This window comes from Schistocerca nitens, chromosome 5 (assembly GCF_023898315.1).
Source record: "Schistocerca nitens isolate TAMUIC-IGC-003100 chromosome 5, iqSchNite1.1, whole genome shotgun sequence".
NCBI classification, from domain to species: domain Eukaryota; kingdom Metazoa; phylum Arthropoda; class Insecta; order Orthoptera; family Acrididae; genus Schistocerca; species Schistocerca nitens.
This window is the reverse complement of record NC_064618.1, coordinates 572,197,379-572,221,662: the sequence shown is the minus strand read 5'-3', so window position 1 is coordinate 572,221,662 and position 24,284 is coordinate 572,197,379. Positions and strand designations below refer to the sequence as shown.

Here is a 24,284-nt window from a genome sequence, read left to right as displayed (position 1 = left end):
AACACGGAGTTCGTATTTCGTATTATGTTACTCTTAAAAGCACATGTCTGAAAGAAGCAGCTTTTCTTTCATAGTAAACTTTCTTTGCACTACTTTGCATGCCACCACAATATGGCTGTTAGTATCCACTGATCCATATTTTTTACTATTTCAATCACTGTTTGCCTTGAACTTAGAAAGTTTATATACTACTAAGTTACCTCAAGACATTAGCACACATTTCCACACATTTGTCAGCCACTAAGTTATGGAGTGAGGAAACTGCTGGTCAAATTTACCGCTGTGTCTTAACAGACTCTAGTTTCCCCACATGAGTGAGGGTTTAGTGACGTTTTTACACAATTTGCATTGCAAAACACCTACCGATATATTTCAAGATGCCTCACAAATACACGCCAACTTTTCCCCTGCTGGACTTGGGCTCTCTTTCGTGACTGGTATATGATCCCCAAATCTTAATTTCTTCTCCATCTCCTTTAAGTTTGGTTTGTTCATATTGTTGCCCCCACCGTTATGACAGATGATCTGCAGTGAAATTACCTACCTAAACACTTACCTGGCTGTCCTGTAGACACGTTTGAATGATAGCGCAACCTGTTGTCAGGTGCAGCAGGCTTAACGCGTCCCGCGAAGTTTACCAAGCTTCCGGAAACGCAAATTGGCCTGCTTTAACCACTGTCCTTCAGTGCACATGTACTGTACTCTTGGGTCTCCGTTGCTGAGGAGTAAGCTGCCTCAACACGTTCGATGCCCACGCCCCTCCAGACGGCAGACGCCACGCCAAGTGTGTTCTGACTTTTCAGTGTAATTACGCACAAATTTTATTTGTATAGAAATGTCTCAAGACAAGTGTGGGCGTAAGAGGAAATTATTTCCTGTTAACGTAAATTTTGTGAGTAATTGCGTTGAAAGTAATTATTTTATAGATAGAGAACGACAAATTCAAAATAAATGAACTTACCTGCACAAGTTTCACCAAAGAATGCTAGAGAGATCAACCAACAGCCAGATCGCAATCTATGTTCAGTGCATAGTGCCTGGGCACGGACTGACACATATCCGAGTTAACACAGTAAACAAATCGTAGACTAGACGGCGCCGATAGTTTGAACACGCTAGGGGAGGCGTCAGCCATCTGCCGCCCCCCGAGCTGCCACGCCCGGCAGCGCGGAGGCACCAAACGCGTTAATGGTTGCTGCGGAGGTAGGGGGTAGGCATGGTGTAAGGAGAATCTGTACACCTCTGAGTATACCTAACTGTGTAAGTCGATTATACAAATCATTTAGGCATTCGCTACCTCTGTGTGTGCTACTTCTAGTGTTTAAATGATCGATGACATAAAATACCCAAGTTATAGGAATAACTTAGGTTCTGGTTCTTCAGTATGAAGAAACCAGATCTTACTGTCCACATTGCTCGCACATCGTAGTCTTCTACGCAACGGCAAGAGCTTCTTTCTGCCTTACACGACCGTCCAATAGGGCTTCGAAAAGCCCATCGTTGTTTCGTTAGTAGTAGTGATCGTAGTAGCAACTGGAAGGAAAAGTTCTGTGGTAAAATAGTAGTAACTGAACAAATGTAAATGTAGGAGAAATGGAAGAAATGTAGGAGAAACCTTCTTCCCGGTCAATTTTGTGCAATGAGGTTAAATTATATTTTTATTAATTTCTTACAATGTAATAATGAGATTATGAAAATGTAATTCCATAGAAAAAAGGTAGATACTAAATTAAAGCCATAACTCAGGCATGAAATCAAACGCAATGAAACAAATGAAGTTATAAACACTAAACAACATTTAGTAATGAGATCACCCTAATAATGCATTTGTATTTTGGAGCTGTTCTTATCAAACTAGCTTTCTACAGAACTATTCCAGAAGCTTCAATGTCACAGAGACTATTAAAGACATCTTTAGAAATGAGTACATACCATAGCATTATTAAGACACCATTATGAAAAAATGTCGTGATGACTGATAAACAGTACACTGCGCTCATAATTTGAATGATCTTTACCAAGTGCCACAATGAGAGTCCGAAACAGATAGTCTTTTATTGTGTGTCTTTTCGTACGAGTACCAAGACTGTAGCTTCACTTTGGCACTGTCTATTATTTCCCTTATTTTATCCAAATTAGAAGATTTGTTACGCACCTATGGAACCAGTTGTGTCATGCAAATACCTGTCCAGAACAATGCACGGGAACATTAAAAGCACAGATTATGCAGTCATGGTTCTAGGTAAAACAAAATAACCTTCGATTTGTTGCTAGGATACTGGATAACTACAGGTTTTCTACGACAAAGGTTGCTTATAGGGGAGTTGCTTCCATGCTGGAACACAGCTCCAGTACGAGGAGTCCCTATAGGGTTTGGCTTAGTAACGCCATAAAATCCATACAGGCAGCCAGTCGAAAAAAGATTTCGAGTATTTAGCGAGAACATAAAAAGATTACAAGAACCGACTCACAGCGCCGAATTTACGACTGTTTCAGTCGACCATACGCCTCTTCCGTCGAGAGTGTACGCGATCTTTCATTACGCGCTTCACGCGTTAATGGAGTGGGAAGAAACCGTGATGCGTGGTTCAACGGAAAATTGAATTTGCAGCAAGAGGCCAGAAAAATAAATGTTTTGCCTCTTCAATAGATTTAGTCCATATTTCCTGCCTAACATCTAGGCCTCTTCCAACTTTCGTTCCATAAATAGTCGCACACGACGTTAATGGAAAAGTGTGCACTACCTTTTCTTACAATTTATCGACAATCGTGTATAATGATGAAGCGCTGTCTACCGGTACATAAGCACGCATGCCGTGCCAGCTACCGTCCAATAGTTTGGAATTATACAGGATGGTCAAAGCTGAAAAGCTTGTAGGGTAGGTTGTGCTGATTAGTAGTTGCTAAGAAAAGAATTAGATGCGTCGCGACGTTTCCGTGTTAATTAGCTTTAACGTTAGCCAATCGGGACATTACGCGCGCACTTTCAAGCGAACCACCCAGATGAATTAGTCGGTTGCTCTCATGACAGATGACACGCGAGACTGCTCAGCCTTTGGCACACATCCGATCCATTTTTTGTATCGCTCTCTTGTTCGGTTTTAGGAAACCGAACGAGAAACACTTTCGGCGACACCATCTCTGGCAGGTCGCTTGAATATGCATCCACAACAGCCTAATTGGTTAACTTCAAAGCTAATTAAGTCAGAAGCTGCGCAAAGTACCGAATTTTCTTATTTTTCAGCACCTGCAACAGCCTTACAAACTTTTCAGACTTTTGACAACCTTGTCTAGGCAGATACTGATACTACAGCGAAAGAAATGACAACGGACGGACTACATACTACCACCTTTGTTAATCTATAGAACAAAATGACCCCTTGCTTGGGGCCATATTTACACACAATGAAAGACACTTTACTGAGTTATCCTGGTTCCAGGTTATCATAGACGATTGGTATAATCTTCTTGGGAGATACAAAATTATAAATATTCCTGATAAATAGACGACGATGTAGTTAGCGACGCCATATTTGCATCCCGTGTCTGATATCGATATTAACCATATGTCGGAAGGTGAGACACCAATGCAAACTTTGAATTATTGTGGTTTCTTATTTCAGTTGTATTTGTTCCTTTGTGTAGGTGAAATCAGTACCCTAACTCCTTTACAAATGAACCGAGTACTTTCTGTTTCGAACATGTGATCATCTTTGTCATTTAATGGTACCTCTACAATTTATTGAATGCCGATTTCATCACAGAATCATGACTTTCACTGAGTTACAGCTGAAGATAACGGAAAAAGAAATTTAGATCTATTACGTGCCAATGCTGCGTTCTCACTGACTCTCTCTTGGCTTCACTGAGATCCACACGAAATTAACATTTGTCACTAACTTCATACACCCCTATTGCTCGTGTGTCGTCGTGCCGCTGAACACCTGCAAGCAATATTTTTATGCTCGTAGCCAAAGTACTGGAGTCACACGCCGAGTTACACGTCCTCACCCAACTGTCACGGAAGTGAATTCGACGGACCCAGCCTGTTTAAAGTGGGTGGATGGATACAGACTACTGTTGCTTGCTCTTCTTGCTTTTAGCCTGCACTTCTTTAGCTTTTGCTGAGCCTTTGATCACGCCTATGCACCTTAAGAAAGCTATCAGGAGCAACAGGCCTATACCCGCGACTACAATGCAGCCGAGGACGATGAACGCAATGACGTCCAGCAGCAGCAGTTGGTACCACTCCAGATCGACGGCGGCAGAGCGCAGGTGCCTGGCTCCCTTGTGCCTGATGACGTATTCCGACCAGTAGACGGCGGCTTCCCGAGGACTCATGGGCCTGTCCTTGTACGCTTCTGACAGCATCATGGCTCTCTTCCTGTACCTGTGGATATCATAACAGTGTACTCTGAATTATTACTATATCAAAATGGCGGGGTGTACAGGGTTAGGTATTAATAAAAAGACAGAATATCTGGTCGAAAGTACACTACTGTTTGTGAAAATTGCAACATCCATTAAGAAAGATCTGAATCACTCCAAAATCGGAGGATGTGTACATCAATGGAATGATAATGAGTGGTTAAGTTTGCAGAGAGATGGAGTGCATGTAAGCCCAGCAGTGCCCTCCATATAGTATAAAACATATCGAAGGAGTCAGTATCCGAGGTGCAGAACGAGAATTCTGTACGCTGTGAGTTAACGAGCGTTGCGCTCTCATTTAAATATATGGCCGAACGAGTTAGCCTACAGGAATTGTGAAACGAACCCTGTCGTCCAGGACCACGTGCCACAAAGGGCGCAGATTCACCACGAGATGGGGAAATTCACAGGCGTCTATTATCTATTGAGGCCTAAGCGCTGTAGCGTGCGAGTGAGACAGACGAGAACCTACGTCATAGGAAAACCCAGTAGAAGCCGTCTGTGGCGGAGAGGACGTAGAGTTTTAAATATGGTGGACCTAAGATCGGCTATAACGGTAAACATTTATGGAAACTATTTAATTCTGTAGTAATGCAGGGAATGAAGCCACAGTAATTTTAATCTACCATCCTTCATAAATTTTCATGGTGATGCCAATAAAACTTTAATATTGATCATATCTATAATTGTTTAGGATTTACTGTTAAAGTGAAATTAACAAGTTTCGTAACAAAAACCTGAATGATAAAATCTGAGCACTTCGGTCGATCTTAACGATCGACATTTCATGTAGAAGAACATCATTAAAATAACACACGTTGTAAATATCAACTCTGTAACTTTGTTTAAAAGATATAGTAAATTTAAATTATCAACATTTTTAGTTAAGCCCCAGATAATCATTTCCTCCACACACAACACATTAAACGATGACAGCATGACACCTTATTGAATGATTAGGTAACAGAATATTTGTTGTAAAGTTGGTACTGAATAATAAAGATATTTCATGAGTATATGTAAACTACGTCGTTATGTTATTAATATGAACTTGGCTGCCACTTTTGTGTGTCAGTCTCATATTACATCCTATGATTAAACCAAGGGTATCCAACGAAATAAGAGGAAAACTACAAAAATAATTTATTCATACTCCCTTAATATTAGGTTGAAAGAAAAATATGAAAACTGAAAAGTCAGAATGATTCAGGTGATCCCTTTCGATAATAACAAAAATCACATTAATACCTCTCTAAGTGGCGAAATACGGAATGAAGTTCAAAAACGGCTTATTGAACTCTGATAGCCTTTATAATGCTTTATAATACTAACCACAAGAATGACAGAAGGGCAACAAACACTAAAATGGACAAAATAGGACAAGAAAACCACATAGAGACGCATGAAATATGTAGAAGAGATCAAAACAAGAGAGCAGATTACCATGGCTGGCTGACCATGAGAATAAAAAGGAGAAGTCAGCCACTCTGAAACATATTAAAACCTCCACCCTAAAAGCACTAGGGTGGAGGACACAGAGGGACGAAGAACATGCGCTAAAACTTACATCAAATTATAAAACCCACCATCACGAATAAAACTAACTACAGCTGCTGTTGAGGCATTGTAGCCCAACACCGAAGGTAGAATGCTGGTAAAGTTAAAAGACCGTCGCACAGCAGCTAAAGGAGGGCAGTCCAACAAGAGGTGGAAGACTTATCTGGGAGCCACAGCGACACCAAGGTGGGTCCTTCTGACGGAGGAGGTAACCATGTGTGTGAATGTATGGCCAATGCGGAACTGGCTGAGGACAACTGATTCCCTGCGAGAGGACAGCATTGAAGACTTCCACACATTCGCAGTCTCCTTAATGACGTGCAGTTTGTTGTGCCTTCTGTTATGCCATTCCGTCTCCCAAAATACTCTGTGGCGTAAGACAGAACGCAGGTCAGTTTCGGAGATGCCCATCTCCAGAAGTGGTTTCCGCGTAGCCTGTTCGGCCAGCCTGTCGGCAAGTTCTTTGCCTAGGATTCCGACGTGTCCTCGGGTCCACACAAACACCACTGAACGACCGGACTGTTCCAGGCCATAGATGGACTCCTCGATGTTTGCTATCAAAGGATGGCGAGCAGTCAGGGTTTAACTTCAGTGCTAAGAAATATGACCCCAAATCTTTCCCCTCCCCCCTGTCGACACCATAGGAGGAACGCCAGGCCAAAGATGATAGTGAAGCTTATTCATCCCGGTACCTTGTATGTACGAGAGTTGTTGGGGAATCTTAGCTTGTAGACTGCTCAAGGAGTCAGTACACAGGAGAAAACTCGCCAGGGCATGAGTGGATGTGCTAAAGAGCACGAGATATGGTCTCCAGCTCTGCAGTGAAAACACTGCAGCCATCTGGCAAGGAGTGCTGTTCAATATGTCTTCCACAAACATACGCAAAAGCTTTGTGACCATCAGCCATTGAGATATCGATGTAATCCACTTCTTGGTCCCAGTACATGTTGAGAAACGAGAGTGCCACAGAGTTAACAGAGTCCTTAGGGCCATGCAAAAGGTCCAGAAGCATCTGCAGCATAGGTGCACACCATGGAGGTGTACGTGGATGGACCTCAAAGAGACGTGGTAATGGGAAGGACTCCAGACAGAAGGGACCTAATGCGAACCGCAATCGTAAGCCCTGACCTGGGCCGCCGATGCGGGAGATGAACCGCCATGGTTGGGAAAACGATACGGTAATTTGGATGTGCAGGAGAACTACGAATATGGTGCAACGTAACTGGCAAGCAGTTGTGCACGCCTAACCTTCAATGGAGGGACTCCAGCCTCCACCAGTACACTGGTCACCGGACTTGTTCTAAGAGCTCCTGTCACTAGGCGCACAACTCAGCGGTGCACTGGGTCGAGTAAACGCAACGCCGAGGGCGCTACCGAACTGTAAACCAGACTCCCATACTCAGGGTGGGATTCAACAAGGTCTCTGTAGAGCTTCAGCAGTGCAGAGTGATCTGCACCCAACTTGGTGTTGCTCAGGCAGCGGAGAGCATTGAGGTGCTGCCAGAACTCCCGCTTAAGCTGACGAAGGTGAGGTAACCAAGTCAATCAGGCGTCGAAAACCAGTCCTAAGAATCGATACGTCTCCGCTACAGTGAGTGGATCGTCATTAAGATAAAGTTCTGGTTCTGGATGAACGGTACAACACCGACAGAAATGCATGACGCACGACTTCGCGGCTGAAAACTGGAAGCCATGGTCTAGAGCTGATGACTGCGCCTTGTGAATGGCTTCCTGCAGGCGCCACTCAGCAACACCAGTACTGGAGGAGCAGTATGAAATGCAAGAGTCATCCGCATAAAGAAAAAGTGAGATCGACGGCCCTACAGCTGGTGCTAGACCGTTAATAGCCACTAAAAACAGAGATACACTCAATACCAAGTCCTGCGGAACTCCACTCTCATGAATACGGGTGGGGGGGGGGGGGGGGAGGGTGTGGTTAACTGTGTGAGGCACTGATTTCGACACGGAAAGTACGGAGCAACAGGAAATTCTAGATAAAAATCGGGAGCGGGCCCTGGAGACCCCACTCACACAATGTGTCGAGGATATGATGTCGCCAGGTCGTGTCTTATGCTTTACGTAAGTCAAGAAAGATGGCAACCAGATGTTGGCGTCTGGAAAAGGCTGTTCAGATGGCAGACTTGAGGGACACGAGAATAACGGTGGTAGAGTGACCCTGGCAGAAGCCGCCCTGACATGGAGCCAGTAGGCCATCGTGACTCCAGAACCCAGCACAACTGCTGACACACCATACATTCCAGCAGGTTACAAAGAACATTGGTGAAGCTAATGGGCTTGTGGCTATCCACATCAAGTGGGTTTTAACCGGGTTTGAGCACCGGAATGGTGGTTCTCTCCCACCATTGCGATGGAAAGACGTCATCGCACCAGATCCAGTTTAAAATGAGATGTCTCTCGTAGTCAGACGAGAGAGGTTTAATAGTTGACTGTGGATCCCATCTGGCCTAGGAGCTTTGTTGGGATGATGTAAAAGTGCGCTGAGGAGCTTCCACTCTATAAATGGGGCGTTATAGGGTTCACTGACGTGCAGTGAACGAGAGGACTTTCCATCCGCCATTTGAGGGTGCGCCTCTCTGCCGCAGAGGCTCAGGCATAGTGCTCAGCGAAGTGCTCGGCAATCACGTTTGCATCGGTAGATAACACGCCATTTATGTTAATATCAGGAACGTCTGTTGGGATCTGGTACCCAAAAAAACGTCTGATCTTTGTCGAGACTTGGGAACGCGACATGTGGCACCCAGTGGTCGACACATACCTCTCCCAATACTCGTTTCCCTCGTTTTATAAGCTGGCGAATGTGGGCACAGAGTCGCTTAAAGGCTACTAGGTGCTCTAGGGAAAGGTGCTGCTTATGTCACTGTAGAGCTCACCGACACTTTAATTGTCGCAACGACTTCCAGCGACCACCAAGGGACTGCCTTTCGCCACGGGCACTCTAAAGAACGAAGGATCTCGTTTTTCCGTCGCAGAAATTATAATAGTGACCTGCTCAACAACAACGTCGATGGCACCATATGGGGGAGATTCAGCGGTGACCGCAGACTTTAAGGCTTCCCAGTCTGCCTTGTTTAAAGCCCATCTGGGTACGCGTCCGTGGGCATGCCGCCGGGGGAGTGACAGGAAGATGGGAACAAATAAATAAAACCACCTACAGCCTCCTTATGACTATTTTGTCGCTACCAGTTTCAACGCTTCAGTGCGTCATCTTCAGGCTGTTTTTGATGCGATACACGTTGTTATGATCGCCATGCATAACATCAGTTGCCAGCATTACTGGATACGGAGATGAAGTGTCAGCACTCCAACCTGTATCACACCAAAAACAGCATGAAGATGACGCACTGAAGCGTTGAAACTGGTAGCGACAAAATAAAATCATAAGGACGGCAGTAGGTGTTTTTATTTATTTGTCACGATAGTAAACGGCCGTCGTCCCAGATACCTCCTGCTAAAAGGATGGACATACAAAAGGAAGATGGGGATGTGGTCACTACCAGTCAGGTCGTCGTGTGCTCTCCAGTGGATAAATGGGAGAAGGCCCGGGCTGCAAACAGGGATCACTGGCCGAATATGTGCAATGTGCCACACTGAAACGTGTGTGGACACCTGTATTTAGGGGCAGAGATCGAGTTGGTACAGTAAAATTTCGATCTCCTACCTTGCCCAGTTAGCATGGAGCCACCACACAAGGGGTTATGGGTATTAAAATCTCCCAAACGTACGAAAGGTTAAGGGAGTTGATCAAACAGTGCAGCCAATACGTTCAGGGGTACTGCACCATCTAGAGGGAGATACACGTTGCACACAGTTATTTCCTGTGTTTTCCTTATCCCGACTGCCACAGTTTCAAGAGGGGATTGAAGGGGCACAGGTTTACTGCATACCGAGTTCATGACAGACACAAACTCCACCTGACACACTATTATAGCTGCTACGGTTCTTTTAATATCCCTTATAATTGTGGAGGGCAGGGGTCCGCATTGCCGGGAACCAGGTTTCCAGGAGGGTAATGCAGGAAGCCCACTGGTAGGAACCTGGGTTGAGAGTGTCCCTAGAGATCACTTCCTTGCCAGAGGAGCCAAGACTTACACTTCACTGGCTGAGAAGTGGGGACCGACGTCCCAAATGGTTGGGGGAGGGGGGGGGGGTTGCTACTGAAGTAGGTTGTGTAGGACCAACAGTGGGGGGGGGGGGGCACTCCCCTCCCTATCACCCACTATCAAGGGGGCAGGTTGAGTCTGACAGCTCGAAGAGTCAACTGTATGCAGCGGAACAGAAGATGATAGAACCGTTGTCATAGTGGTGGTGTAGGTTGACGTCATATGCACAGGATGTAGCCTCTCATTTTCTCTTAACCTCAGTGTAGGTCAGTAGATCTACGGTCTTGTATTCCATTATTTTCTTTCTTTCTGGAGAATCCTGCAGTTTGGCGAGCAAGACGAATGGTGCTCTCCACAGTTGACACAGATGGGAAGCAGGGCACAGGGAGTATTGGTATGTGAAGGACGTCCACAATCCCGACAGTTGATGTTGAAAGTATAGCAGGAAGACGTGAACAAACTTACAGCACTTAAAGCATGGCATCTAGGAGGGATATTTGGCTTTACATCACAGTGGTAAACCATCACCTTGACCTCAGGTAATGTGTAACCCTCAAAGGCCAAGCTGGAGGCACAGCTGGCAACCTGATTATCCCTTGGACTGCGCTGGACGCGCTGGACGAAATTAACTCCTTGTCGCTCTAAATTGGCGCGCATCTCATAATCAGACTGTAAAAGATGGTCCCTGTGAAATGTGATACCCTATAAGCTCTTATGTGGAGTGATGGCAACAGAAGTATCCCCAGCCTGTCACAGTCGAGTAGTGCCTGTGACTGGCCAGATGATGCTGTTTTGATCAAGACCGACCCTGACCTCATTTTGGACAGGCTCTCCACCTCCCCAAACTTGCCGCTAAATGCTCCACAAAAAACAGAGGTTTCATTAACAAGAAAGATTCCCCAACAACTCTCGTACATACAAGGTACTGGGGTGAATAAGCTTCACTATTTGGCCTGGCGTTCATCCTATGGTGTCGCTAGGGGGGAGGGGAACGATTAGGGGTCATATTTCTTAGCACTGAAGTTAAGACCCTGACCGCTTAGAGACTGCTGGTGTTTGACCACCAGCAAGAGATGACGTACCACGCTTTATGGCGTGTCATCCGCCCTGATGCCACCCACTCCGACCAGGGGCCCAGCCTACAGGCGCCACCCAGCCACAGCCACCTGGCTGGATGGGCATCTACTCCTTGGCATACGTGGGGAGTTAATGGTGCAGGCATCAGAAGAGTGATACCTGTGTGGTCATAGCACTACAACCAACAGGGTACATGGCGGCCCCACCACAATGGACTTGCTACCGTGCTGGATCTCAGGCGCAGACGGGTTAAGAAGTCCATTATCGTCGACAGTGCAGAAAGCGTTACTGACAGAGGATGGAGGAAAACGCATCCAGGAAGGTGACTTCGCAAAACAGCTGGAGAATGATCGGAAGTGCAGATTCCACTTCGACGAAGGATGCGAGAGGTCTCGGCGCATGATGGACACGATGCACCATGTAAGGCGCCCTTCCCCAATTAGGACGCTCTTCGGGAAAATTTGGAAAAATGGAGGTCAAACCCTACAGGGGAGCATCACATAGAAGCCGAAACATGCTAGATTCCTTTTAGTCGCCTCTTACGACAGGCAGGAATACATGGGGACTATTGCAACCCGCAGGGGGTACAAACCGCGTGGTACTGTTCTCGAACAGCGTATCCAGGCCCTCTGATTCCATTTCACGATTTCTACAGGCCCTTTCAGCACGTGGCTGCTTCAGATCGCACTGAATTCTCACAGTGTAAGTGCATGTGCAGTTCTTAAATCGAATTATTTATTGTTATTTCCCTAATCTGCGAAATAAATTGCACAGAAATCCGGTTTTTCTTGGTGTTCCAATTTTCACGAACAGTAGTGTAATCGAATCAAACGAGTTTGCGCTCTTGACTTGATGCATTCACTTTCAAGACAGTTGACCACTTCAAGTACTTGGTGTGGGAATTTCCGCAGAAAATATTTAAATGTTTCTTTCATACATTAAACGCCTTTTTCGTGTTGCAATATAGTATTTTCCAGGCTGGTTTCACCTTTAATATAAAAGACGTCTTCAGTGGAATTTTGTAGTTACTAACTTGTCCTGACAAAGTCTACGTGTCATCTGTTAATAGGCTAGCAGGCATACTGTTTCCGCTTAACTTTGTGTGCGAATTTTCAGAATTGTCCTCCGATAACATCCACAAGTAGATTTCCAGATGCATAAGAAGTAGTATCGGCCTGCAGCAGCAGCGGTTGTTTTTGTTTGTACAGAGTCGCTAATTATTGTTTACTCAAGAGCTATCAAGAAGCTATTATCTGCGTGCTTGTCTGGATTGCGTAATGTAATTACTTTTTCTAAGTGCTTGCGTATTTTTTTCGTACATTAGCTTTGTGTGAACTGGCTTTTCAGTGAGAACTGTTTGTACATAAGAGCTTGCGGATTTTCTGGCCTTAATGTAGAATCAGAATACTGTAGAACAAATTTTAATGCTGCTTTTCTATTTTCCTCGTTTATACTTTGTGCGCTTCAGTAGCGATACAGTCTTGTAATTTTATCTCTTACCTCTGTCTGTTTGTTTTTTTCCCTTCTTCAATTAGCCCTGACTGCTTTGTATTTTTCAAGTTTTGTACAGATCTTTTGCACAGTACGAAATGGAAAGGGAATGTGCTTGTTGTGTGCGGACACAAAGAAAATGGTCACTGTCCAGATACAGCTGGAAGCATTAACCTCGGTCGGCAGTCTCCAGGATACTGCTCAAAGCTGCAGCGACAATGGTGATCCAGCGGCGGAACTTTGACAGATTTGGTCCCGCTGGAATTCTTGGGAAACCCCATTGTAACTGTCTTCCGAAACGCAGTATTTGATCTGTCTTCACTTGAAAGTGACTAGCGGACATTGGTGGGTTCGCATGCGTCTGGGCAGAGGGCGAAACTGGAACTGGCTGCTCCGTTACGCCTTAGCAACAGGTACGAGATGCAACCCAGTGTAGGTAACACAGTTGAGTCAAGATGAGATGCCTCTTTTTTGGGGACAGGTTGCATTTCCTCCCAAATCTGGATGATGATCATCATGTTCGGTTTGTGAGGCGCTCAACTGCCCGTTCATCAGCGCCCATACGAAGTCCCAATTTTTACACAGTCCTTTTTCTTTTCACAATCCAATCCAGTCACTCTCACAAATGATGATGAAATGATGAGAACAACACAAACACCCAGTCACCAGTCAGAAAATCCCCAACACAGCTGGCAATCGAACCTGGGACCCCATAATCCAGAGGCGGCAATGCTAGCCCCTAGACCACAAGTTGTGGACCCCCAGTCTGGACAAATGCAGAGAGCGAGTATGCTAACCATTGGGAAATCCAACGTTGGACGAATAATGGAACCCGTTATGAAAAGTGCAGGCAGACCGGAAAAGAATGCCAGTGTGTACTCTGCATGTTTGTCGGGAGATATTGTACTAGAAGTGGAGGGGGTTCTGACAGCGTCTGTCTAAAGCACTGCTTGCAACCAGCTGCAAATCTTGTCTCATGTTGTCATGAATGACGCCTGCCACTTGGGTGCTGAGGTCATCCTCTGTTCTGGTGAAGGTAACATGCATCACATGCGGGGTGCAAGTTCAGCTCACTATCTGTAGCGTTGTACCCAGAGTCGATCGCGGTCCTCTGGCTTTGAGAAGAGTGAACCACTGGAGCAGATAATTCTGTGACGATATCGAATGCGAATCTCTCGACCTCCGCTACTGAGTGAGAGTCTTAGTGTCTCACCTCAATGTCAGGAGTGCAATGCATGCAGGAAGCGGCTATTATTGCTACACCACGAAGATGACGTGATACAGACGCGAAATTTAAACGACAGGAAGAAGATGCTGTGATATGCAAATGATTAGATTTTCAGAGCATTCACACAAGGTTGGCGCCGGTGGCGACACCCACAACGTGCTGACACGAGGAACGTTTCCAGACGATTTCTCATACACAAACAACACATGACGGGCGTTGCCTGGTGAAATTATGTTGTGATGCCTCGTGTAAGGAGGAGAGATGCGTACCATCACGTTTCCGACTTTGATAAAGATCGAATTGTAGCCTATCGCGATTGCGGTTTATCGTATCGCGACATTGCTACTCGCGTTGGTCGAGATCCAATGACTGTTAGCTGAATATGGTATCGGTGGGTTCAGGAGGGTAATACGGAACGCCGTGCTGGACCCCAACGGCCTCGCATCACTAGCAGTCGAGATGACAGGCATCTTATCCGCATGGCTGTAACGGATCGTGCAGCCACGTCTCGATCCCTGAGTCAACAGATGGGGACGTTTGCAAGACAACAACCATCTGCACTAACAGTTCGACGACGTTTGCAGCAGCATGGACTATCAGCTCGGAGACCATGGCTGCGGTTACCCTTGACGCTGCATCACAGACAGGAGCGCCTGCGATGGTGTACTCAACGACGAACCTGGGTGCACGAATGGCAAAACATTTTTTTCGGATGAATCCAGGTTCTGTTTACAGCATCATGCTGGTCGCATCCGTGTTTGTGTTTGGCAACATCACGGTGAACGCACATTGGAAGCGTGTATTCGTCATCGCCATACTTGCGTATCATCCGGCGTGATGGTATGGGGTGCCATTGGTTACACGTCTCGGTCACCTCTTGTTCGCATTGACGGCACTTTGAACAGTGGACGTTACATTTCAGATGCGTTACGACCCGTGGCTCTACCCTTCATTCGATCCCAGCGAAACCCTACATTTCAGCAGGATAATGCACGACCGCATGTTGCAGGTCCTGTACGGGCCTTTCTGGATACAGAAAATGTTCGACTGCTGCCCTGGCCAGCACATTCTCCAGATCTCTTACCAATTGAAAAGGTCTGGTCAATGGTGGCCGAGCAACTGGCTCGTCACAATACGCCAGTCACTACTCTTGATGAACTGTGGTATTGTGTTGAAGCTGCATGGGCAGCTGTACCTGTACACGCCATCCAAGATCTGTTTGACTCAATGCCCAGGCGTATCAAGACCGTTATTACGGCCAGAGGAGGTTGTTCTGGGTACTGATTTCTCAGGATCTATCCACCCAAACTGCATGAAAATGTAATCATATGTCAGTTCTAGTATAGTACATTTGTCCAATGAATACCCGTTTATCATCTGCATTTCTTCTTGGTGTAGAAATTTTAATGGCGAGTTGTGTATATTGCCCGCCGAAAACGGGAACACAGCTACATCGATTATTAAAAGTAATGATGTCCAGACAGTAATCAGGAACAGAAAATTGGTTGATACTGGAAGGGAACAGCAATGAAATCCTAAATATACATTCGAATTTTTATCGTGAGGATAGGGTAGACACGAATGGTGATGGCGTCTTTATTGCAGTAAAAAATTTGATATAGTGTTATTACGAATTCCGAATGTGAAGTAATCTGATTGAAGCTAAGCCTCAAAGATGAGTCATACCTGGTAATCAGGTGCCTTTATAAGCCGCGCGCGTCAGGAGCTGTAGTGACAGAGCACTTCAGAAAGAAGTTGTTCAATATCGCAAAAAAGTATCCTATCACACTTTTGTAATAGGGAGAAAATTCAGTTTATCAACTGTAGAATGAGAGAGGCAGGCGATGGAACTGGTGCAAAAGACAGGGATTCATTTGTCGGTCCCAATGTCTTGTCTGAAAATAACTTCGAGCAGATGGAGAACTATTTAGGGGACTGATGACCACAGATGTTAAGTACCATAGTGCTCAGAGCCATTTGAACTATTTAGTCAGGGAGACGTCTTACACCGCCTAGCAACAAACATATCTGAACTTAACGAAACAGGTAATTTAGAGGAGCGCATCAGCGGTCATATGCCTGTGGTATATCAATGACTCCGCGTGTAATAAGAAATGTTAAGAAGGTTGTGAAAATATTTTTGGTTAAGGTGAGTGACAGGACACAAGCTTCAGGGTATCTGAATAGTTAATATGAATTATTCATTTCTGAGACCGAAGATGTGCCTCACAAAAGGACAGAATTCGAAAGTAACATTCAATACGCTTCAGGCTATTAAGTTCCGATCTTAAGTCGGTCGAGAAACTAAGAGTACCTATCACCTGGGAAAGTGCAAGTCACTCTTATTTCCAAAATAGGTCACAGGACATATGCACATAATTATAGCCGTGTATCATTGATGTGGAACTGTTGTAGAATAATTGTGGATTATGTTTTATGCTCACGTATACGACGTTTCTGGAGAACGAGAATATCCCAAAAACATGGATTCTACAAGAAGAGGTCTTGCTAAACTCAGCTCGGTTTGTTCCTGCATGCGATCCGGAGTGCCATAGACATCGACGCTCGGTTTGATTCCGTGTTACATGACTTCAGGAAGGCATTTGACACCGTCTCGCACTGCTGTTTAGCGAAAACGATACGAGTTTGTCGAGTGTCGGACCAGATTTGTCACTGGATTCCAGATTCTCTTGCAGACAGCTCAAAACGTCGCTCTTAACGGCACTAAAGTGACAGATGTAATTTATATATAATGGATACCGTCGAAACCTACATGAGGTTTTTTGTAGATGATACGGTTGTCTGTAAGAAGATAGCAACCCAAAATGGCTGTGGAGAGCTGGAGGAAGACATCCAAAGGATTGATGAATGGGGCAGGAACTGACAGTTGACCTTTAACAAATTATTTTAACATATTACGCATAGAGGTAGACCGCACTGCAGTTCCTTCTCTAAATCCTCGCACAAACGAAAAAATGGCTGACATCGAAATAAGTGTCCAAGGAATAGAAAAGCAACTGGAATCACTCAACAGAGGAAAGTCCACTGGACCTGACGGGATACCAATTCGATTCTACACAGAGTACGCGAAAGAACTTGCCCCCTTCTAACAGCCGTGTACCCGAAGTCTCTAGAGGAACGGAAGGTTCCAAATGATTGGAAAAGAGCACAGGTAGTCCTAGTCTTCAGGAAGGGTTGTCGAGCAGACGCGCAAAACTATAGACCTACATCTCTGACGTCGATCTGTTGTAGAATTTTAGAACATGTTTTTTGCTCGCGTATCATGTCGTTTTTGGAAACCCAGAATCTACTCTGTAGGAATCAACATGGATTCCGGAAACAGCGATCGTGTGAGACCCAAATCGCTTCATTTGTTCATGACACCCAAAAAATATTAGATACAGGCTCCCAGGTAGATGCTATTTTCCTTGACTTCCGGAAGGCGTTCGATACAGTCCCGCACTGTCGCCTGATAAAGTAAGAGCCTACGGAATATCAGACCAGCTGTGTGGCTGGATTGAAGAGTTTTTAGCAAACAGAACACGGCATGTTGTTATCAATGGAGAGACGTCTACAGACGTTAAAGTAACCTCTGGCGTGCCACAGGGGAGTGTTATGGGACCATTGCCTTTCACAATATATATAAATGACCTAGTAGATAGTGTCGGAAGTTCCATGCGGCTTTTCGCGGATGATGCTGTAGTATACAGAGAAGTTGCAGCATTAGAAAATTGTAGCGAAATGCAGGAAGATCTGCAGCGGATAGGCACTTGGTGCAGGGAGTGGCAACTGACCCTTAACATACACAAGTGTAATGTATTGCGAATAGATAGAAAGAAGGATCCTTTATTGTATGATTATATGATAGCGGAACAAACACTGGTAGCAGTTACTTCTGTAAAATATCTGGGAGTATGCGTGCGGAACGATTTGAAGTGGAATGATCACGTAAAATTAATTGTTGGTAAGGCGGGTACCAGGTTGAGATTCATTGGGAAAGTCCTTAGAAAATGTAGTCCATCAACAAAGGAGGTGGCTTACAAAACACTCGTTCGACCTATACTTGAGTATTGCTCATCAGTGTGGGATCCGTACCAGATCGGGTTGACGGAGGAGATAGAGAAGATCCAAACAAGAGCGGCGCGTTTCGTCACAGGGTTATTTGGTAACCGTGATAGCGTTACGGAGATGTTTAGCGAACTCAAGTGGCAGACTCTGCAAGAGAGGCGCTCTGCATCGCGGTGTAGCTTGCTCGCCAGGTTTCGAGAGGGTGCGTTTCTGGATGAGGTATCGAATATATTGCTTTCCCCTACTTATACCTCCCGAGGAGATCACGAATGTAAAATTAGAGAGATTCAAGCGCGCACGGAGGCTTTCAGACAGTCGTTCTTCCCGCGAACCATAGGCGACTGGAACAGAAAAGGGAGGTAATGACAGTGGCACGTAAAGTGCCCTCCGTCTTACACCGTTGGGTGGCTTGCGGAGTATAAATGTAGATGTGGACAAAGGAGAAGAAATCCAATACAGTATATTTACGCTGTTTGTGATAAATAGCTGGAACCAGTAACTGTCGTAAAATACTAGGAATAACCACCCTGAGCAACCTGAAATGGAATTGTCACACGCTACAAACAGTGCAAGAAGGAGATGCCAGGTTGAGACTCATACGAAGAACCGTAAGGAACCTTAGATGATACGAGACAGAAATGGCGTAGGAAACACTTTGTTAACCGATTCTTGAGTACTGCTCATCAGTCTCGGCGGCCTGCCAGACTGCAACGAGGAGCTGCGAGTTTCGTTACGGGATCGTTTAGTCGGCGCTCAACAAGAGAGGCACTGCACATCATGGTTAGGTTTAGTACTGTAACTCCGTACGTGGAGGGAGGAGTTCAGCAACGTAACACTTCCTACCACCTAAGTCTCGCAAAATTTCAAAAATCATAGAAATCCGAGTTTTTTTCTTTTGGGAGGGGGTCATCAGTCCTCTGACTGTTCCGACCAACATTTTCACTTCCAAGTAGCACTTGCAACCTATGTCTCAATTATTTGTTGGCTGTACCCCAATCTTTGTCTTCCTGTACAGGTTTTACTTTCTACAATCATTCAAGTTCCATGGAAATTCTTTCTTGATAGCTTAACACAAGTCCCGTTAACCTGACCCTTCTTTTCAGTGTTTCCTGAATGTTCTTTTATTCCCCGATTCTGCGAAGAACCACCTCATTCCTGATCAGTCCACCTGATTTTCAACTTTTTTCTGTAGCATAACGCCATAACCGCTTCGATTCTCTTCTGTTCCGGTTTTCCCACAGTCCATGATTCATTACCAAGCAATTCTTTGTTTCCAGTGCGCATTCTTAGATATGTCTTCCTCAAATAATGACTTAGTTTTATGCTAGCAGACTTCTCTTGGCTAGGAATGCCCTCTTTACCTATGTTAGTCTGCTTCTTATATCGTCCTTGCTTTTTCATGTTTTTTGCTCCCAAGGTAGCAGAATTCCTTAACTTCGTCTGTTTCGTTCTCAGTTTTGATGTTGAGCTTCTCGCAACTCACATTCATGCTGCTTCTCACTACTTTTTCTTCGGTTTATTAATCCATATTCTGTTTTCATCGAACTGATCATTCCATCCAACTGATTCTCTAGTTCTCCTCCTTCGTTGAGGATAGCAATGTCAACAGCTAATCTTATCGTTGATGTCCTTTAACCCTGAATTTTAAGCCCCTTCTTTAATTTTACCCGAGCACTTCGTTCTTGATCCTCCAGTCTTTTTGTTCCTCTTGGTATTACATGCTGTGTACTACCCATCTTTCGTTATAGCTTACGTTTATTTTTTCGGAATTACAAAATCTTTCACCATTTTACATTTTTACGTTAACGCTTTCTTCAGGTCGACAAATCCTATCTATGTGCCTTGATTTTTGTTTAGTCTCGCTTCCATTATCCATTCTCAGATTCTACACACAATCATGAACAGTCGTTTGGTTGCCCCTTCCCCATTGTATAAGGAATTGTGATGGAATGTTATCCATCACTTCTGTCTTATGTGACTAAGTCTCCCAAGGCTCTTAAATTCTAATATTGGATGCCGTATGCCTTCCGTATTAGTTCCAGTTTCTCTTTCCATCACGTCATCAGACAAGTAATTTCCCTGATAGAGAACATCACTGTACTCTTTCCTCCTATCCGCTGTCTTCTCTGCGTATGACAGCGGAATATCCATTGCACTCTTCATGCTGCCACTCTTGTTTTTAATTTCACCGAAAGTTTATTTTTTAATTTTCTATATTATGAGTTAGTTCCTCACATGATCACTTTTTCTGTCTCTTCACATTTTCCCTCAGCCAATTCGCCTTGGTTGCCCTGTACTTATGTCATTTCGAAGTGATTTATATTGCTGGATTCTTGTGTTTTCCTGAACATTTTTGTGTGCTTTCTTCTTTCGTCTTATCAGCTGAAGTATCTCTTCTGTTACCCATGGTTTCTTCGCAGTCATCTTCCTTGTTCCTCTGTTTCTCTTCCAACCATCTGTGATTGCCCTTCTTAGAAATGTCCCCTTCTTCAACTGAACTGTCTACTGTGTTATTCCTCATCGCATGATCTACATCCTTAGATAACTTGAAACGTATCTTGTCATTCCTCAGTACTTCAACACCCCACTTCCCTTCACACTGATGCATCCGGACAAGTCTAACATAATTCTACTATTCTTCACTACTAAATTGTGATCTGAGTCTGTATCTGCACCTGGGTATGCCTCGCAATCCAGTATTTCTGTCTGACCATTATGTAAACCAACTGAAAACTCCCCACGGCTGCTGGCTTTTTCCAAGTATACCTCTGCCTCTTGTGATTCTTGGACGAAGTATTCGCTGTTACTAGTTTAAATTTATTGCGTAGCTCTGTCTTCCACCTCTCTCATTCCTACTACGAAGCCTATACTCTTCTGTAACCCTTTCTTCTATTCCTTCCCCTACAATCGAGTTCCAATTACGTTTTTTTACTGTTTTCATCTACCTTTACCTACTGAATTACCCTTTCAGTATCCTCATATACTACATCTTCTGCGTGCGGCTTCTATATGTATACCCGAACTATTATTGTTGTCAGCGATACTTTTCACAGTAACTTACATACTGACCTGCCTTACTATTCAATAAAGAATCCTACTTCCGTGATATTTTCTGCTGCTGCTGCATTGCCCCATATTCGTCCGACCAGAAATCCGTATATTCTTTCGAGTTGCTTCGCTGGCCTCCATTACAGCTGGATTGAGCCTCTGCGTTTCCCTTTTCAGATTTAATAGCTTCCCTACCACGTTCAAACCTCTGACAATATATTCAGACTCTCATATTGTTTTCCTGCCATTGGCTATTCCACCTTTCTCATGATTACCTGCTCTTTGGTTGTTTCTTTCTGGAACGGGGTTAACCCGGTATCTATTGCCACTGGTGAGACCTTTATGACACTTTTTCATTTACAGGCCATGTTCTGTGGATACATCTTGTGTGTCTAATGCAGTGGTTTCTATTGCCTTCAGCATTCTCACGCCATTGATCATTACTGATTCTCCCGCCCTGTTTGGTACAATATTCTTAAGTGAGAGTTTTCTGTTCGACATGAACGATCTTCAGATCTGATTGTATCGTCCAACTTAACAATATTTACATGCTACATCACGTGGTATCTTTTTTAATCTACTCGAATAATAATTTGATTTGTAGAGTAAAGAACACGACGCAGTATCAATGCGCATTTCGAGTTCTGGAATTTTTTCGGCAAAGGAGATATACACACAAACATTAGGTCTTTCACATAAATCTCTAAGAATAAATCCATGGTATGAAGTCCTGAGATCCATATGGCGAAGAATTTAACACAGAATGTATCCACAGCCCTGGAGGATCCTCGTGTTCAGTACCACAAGCTTCCGATACACTGCATTTGCTCAACAGTTGAAATATTGAACTTTCATTTCTTATCAGTTACTGTCGACGTAACGCTGTGTATCACATAGTTATAGCCGTTCGTAATCGCTGTACTAATTCCGAATTTTCCGATAAAAGGCGAAACGTTTGGAACCTAGATAAATATGTTGCTGCGAGACCAAGGAGCTTCAATTTGTAAAACGAATAATTTTGGAGTGTCAAGTAAAAACAGAATGAATACAGAAACAGACGCCTGTCTAGTAGCAACTAGCAGAACAGTTTCCACTTTCATCAGTATTTTAAGGAAAATATCATTTAGAAGTAACTTCAAAATTCGTCTGTATCAGTCAGCTATCTTACCAGTAATGTTACACGGAAGTGAAACTAATATAGACAAAGAAAGGTGAGAAACTGTTCATTGGTCAAGGAAAATATTTAGTAAAAATCGTTGAACGTGTAATATATGGAAACAACAAAGTGAAAAGTAAGGAAAATGATTTGCGGGAACGGTACCCAGACTAACATCGCGGAAGTGCTATAGAGAAATTTTACCTTCTTTGATCGGAAAGGAAACATGTCTGGAAACATATTACCTACAATAGCATACCCTCTAACCACAATAGGAACGAGAGGAATAGGAAACCGTAACAGCAAGTGGAAAGATTGCATCTGGCATGTCACGGATTGGCCGTCGACTCCGAATGGACAACCAATGCACTCCACAGGAAGAAATGGGCGATGGTCGAAGTGAGCAGGAGTATGGTCGATAATGTCCTCATTACTTGTTAAGTGACATAGGAAACAAGCTGTGATTGAGGGAGCCTTAGTAGTCCGTTTAGCACTTTATAAACAAGGGCGTAGACACAAACAGAACACTTTACATTAGTAAAGGGCGCCATACACGCAATAAGGAACCTGACTAAGTCATCATGGAATTAACGAAAGGTTGGCGTAAAGTAATTCCTATACGTAAAGTCCTATAGCTGAAAATGGTACTTAAGGTGCGTTCTATTATAGTCAGTCCCAACTTTCCAGTCAAAAAAGTAAAGAGTTGAAATGGAGAAGTTTCAGTGCCGAATCTCATATCTGTCAGGAGAATAAAGAACAGTATCTTATTTTGGTACAGAACTTATTTGTATCCAAAAATTTGAGAAAGTATTCTGATACCACAGAATTATGCTGAAAGCTCATCAAAGCAAAAGAATGAGGCAAGAATTAATTTATTAATAATGTTTTATGTGCCATATCAAGAAACTAACTGGGGAACCAATAAGAAATTTTTTGATTAAAGTGCCATGAATACAGAAGCGCTACGTTTTGTTTGTGATAGAGTACAGAAATACGGAAATAATATTTTAAAGCGTAAAACCAATCAACAGAAACCATTTTTTAATTTTGTTACAGGAGGATAACACTAAATTCAGAGAAAAATCTCACAGCGTTGACTTCTGTTTCTTCCTCAACTTCAGTCTTGGGCTCATTTGTTGCTAAGTTTACAGAACACGTACTATTAAGGATGAAACAGCAAAATCAACAACAGGTCTTCCCGTTTTGCAACTGATAAATACGGCTGGTCTTTCGGATTAAGTGCAGTATGGTACGCATCTGCCATTCTCTTTCCTATTGCGACTGACATTTTTCCATTATTCTATTACAGTTTTTCATGTAGTTATTTGAGAGATGGATGAATGTGAGACACTTTGATCATACTGCATCTGGAGATCTTACAAGCCTGCGTTGACAATGTTCCAGCAGCATCTTTAAAACCAAAGATATCAGTTGTGTGCATTGACATTACATGGAATAGATTCAAAGCTTTAGCTGTCTCAACAGTTTTGTGGAAACCTTGTGGAATAAAGACCTTACTTACCTTTCTTCGCTTTTCTGTCGTTACAAAAATCCATCGCAGCTCAAAAACTGTACCCACTCATCACAACTTTGTATTCTCTTCAAACCATGCCGGGATAAATACAGGAGACGTCGACGAGTGGCACTTTGAACTCCACTGGGGACCACTCCTCGGCACGAAGACCAAGTGCTATCTAGCACTGAATGTTTGAAACATTTTCTCCACGATTTGACACTAAGTAAGTCCAGGAACAAACAACAGAGTACCGAAAACGCAACAACACTGAAGACGCATTTCGTGAAAAAAATTGGCACTTAGAACGTTTTTCCATTTCCACTCTTCAATTGATTTCCAGAAAAAATTAGAGTCTTAAGGGGACTATGGTACTCTACTACTACGTGCCTTACCAATTTGTCGCACAAATCTAAAAAAAGTTTACACAGTCCATTTGGAGCTAAACAATGAGTATGAATTGCCGTAAGTACACATCAGGAGTTTGAGTGAAATGATTGGTGAACGATGTCTTGTTGAGGAATTTTACGTTTAAGTGTTATGTTGTGTAACATGTTATTCTGCTGTACTTATAAATATGACAAACCTGCCATCGCT

The 24,284-nt window shown here is 43.9% G+C and overlaps 1 protein-coding gene across 1 annotated transcript in view; it reads right to left on the bottom strand.

Moving 5' to 3' along the window:
• Positions 1-3,707: 3,707 nt before the first annotated feature.
• LOC126260263 (UDP-glucosyltransferase 2-like) overlaps positions 3,708-24,284 on the bottom strand; it is a 159,259-nt gene continuing 138,682 nt past the window's right edge. Inside the window, exon 5 of the mRNA XM_049957592.1 lies at positions 3,708-4,390. Within this exon, the coding sequence (XP_049813549.1) occupies positions 4,075-4,390 (316 nt within the window). The 3' untranslated portion in view covers positions 3,708-4,074. The remainder of the gene's footprint in view (positions 4,391-24,284) is intronic.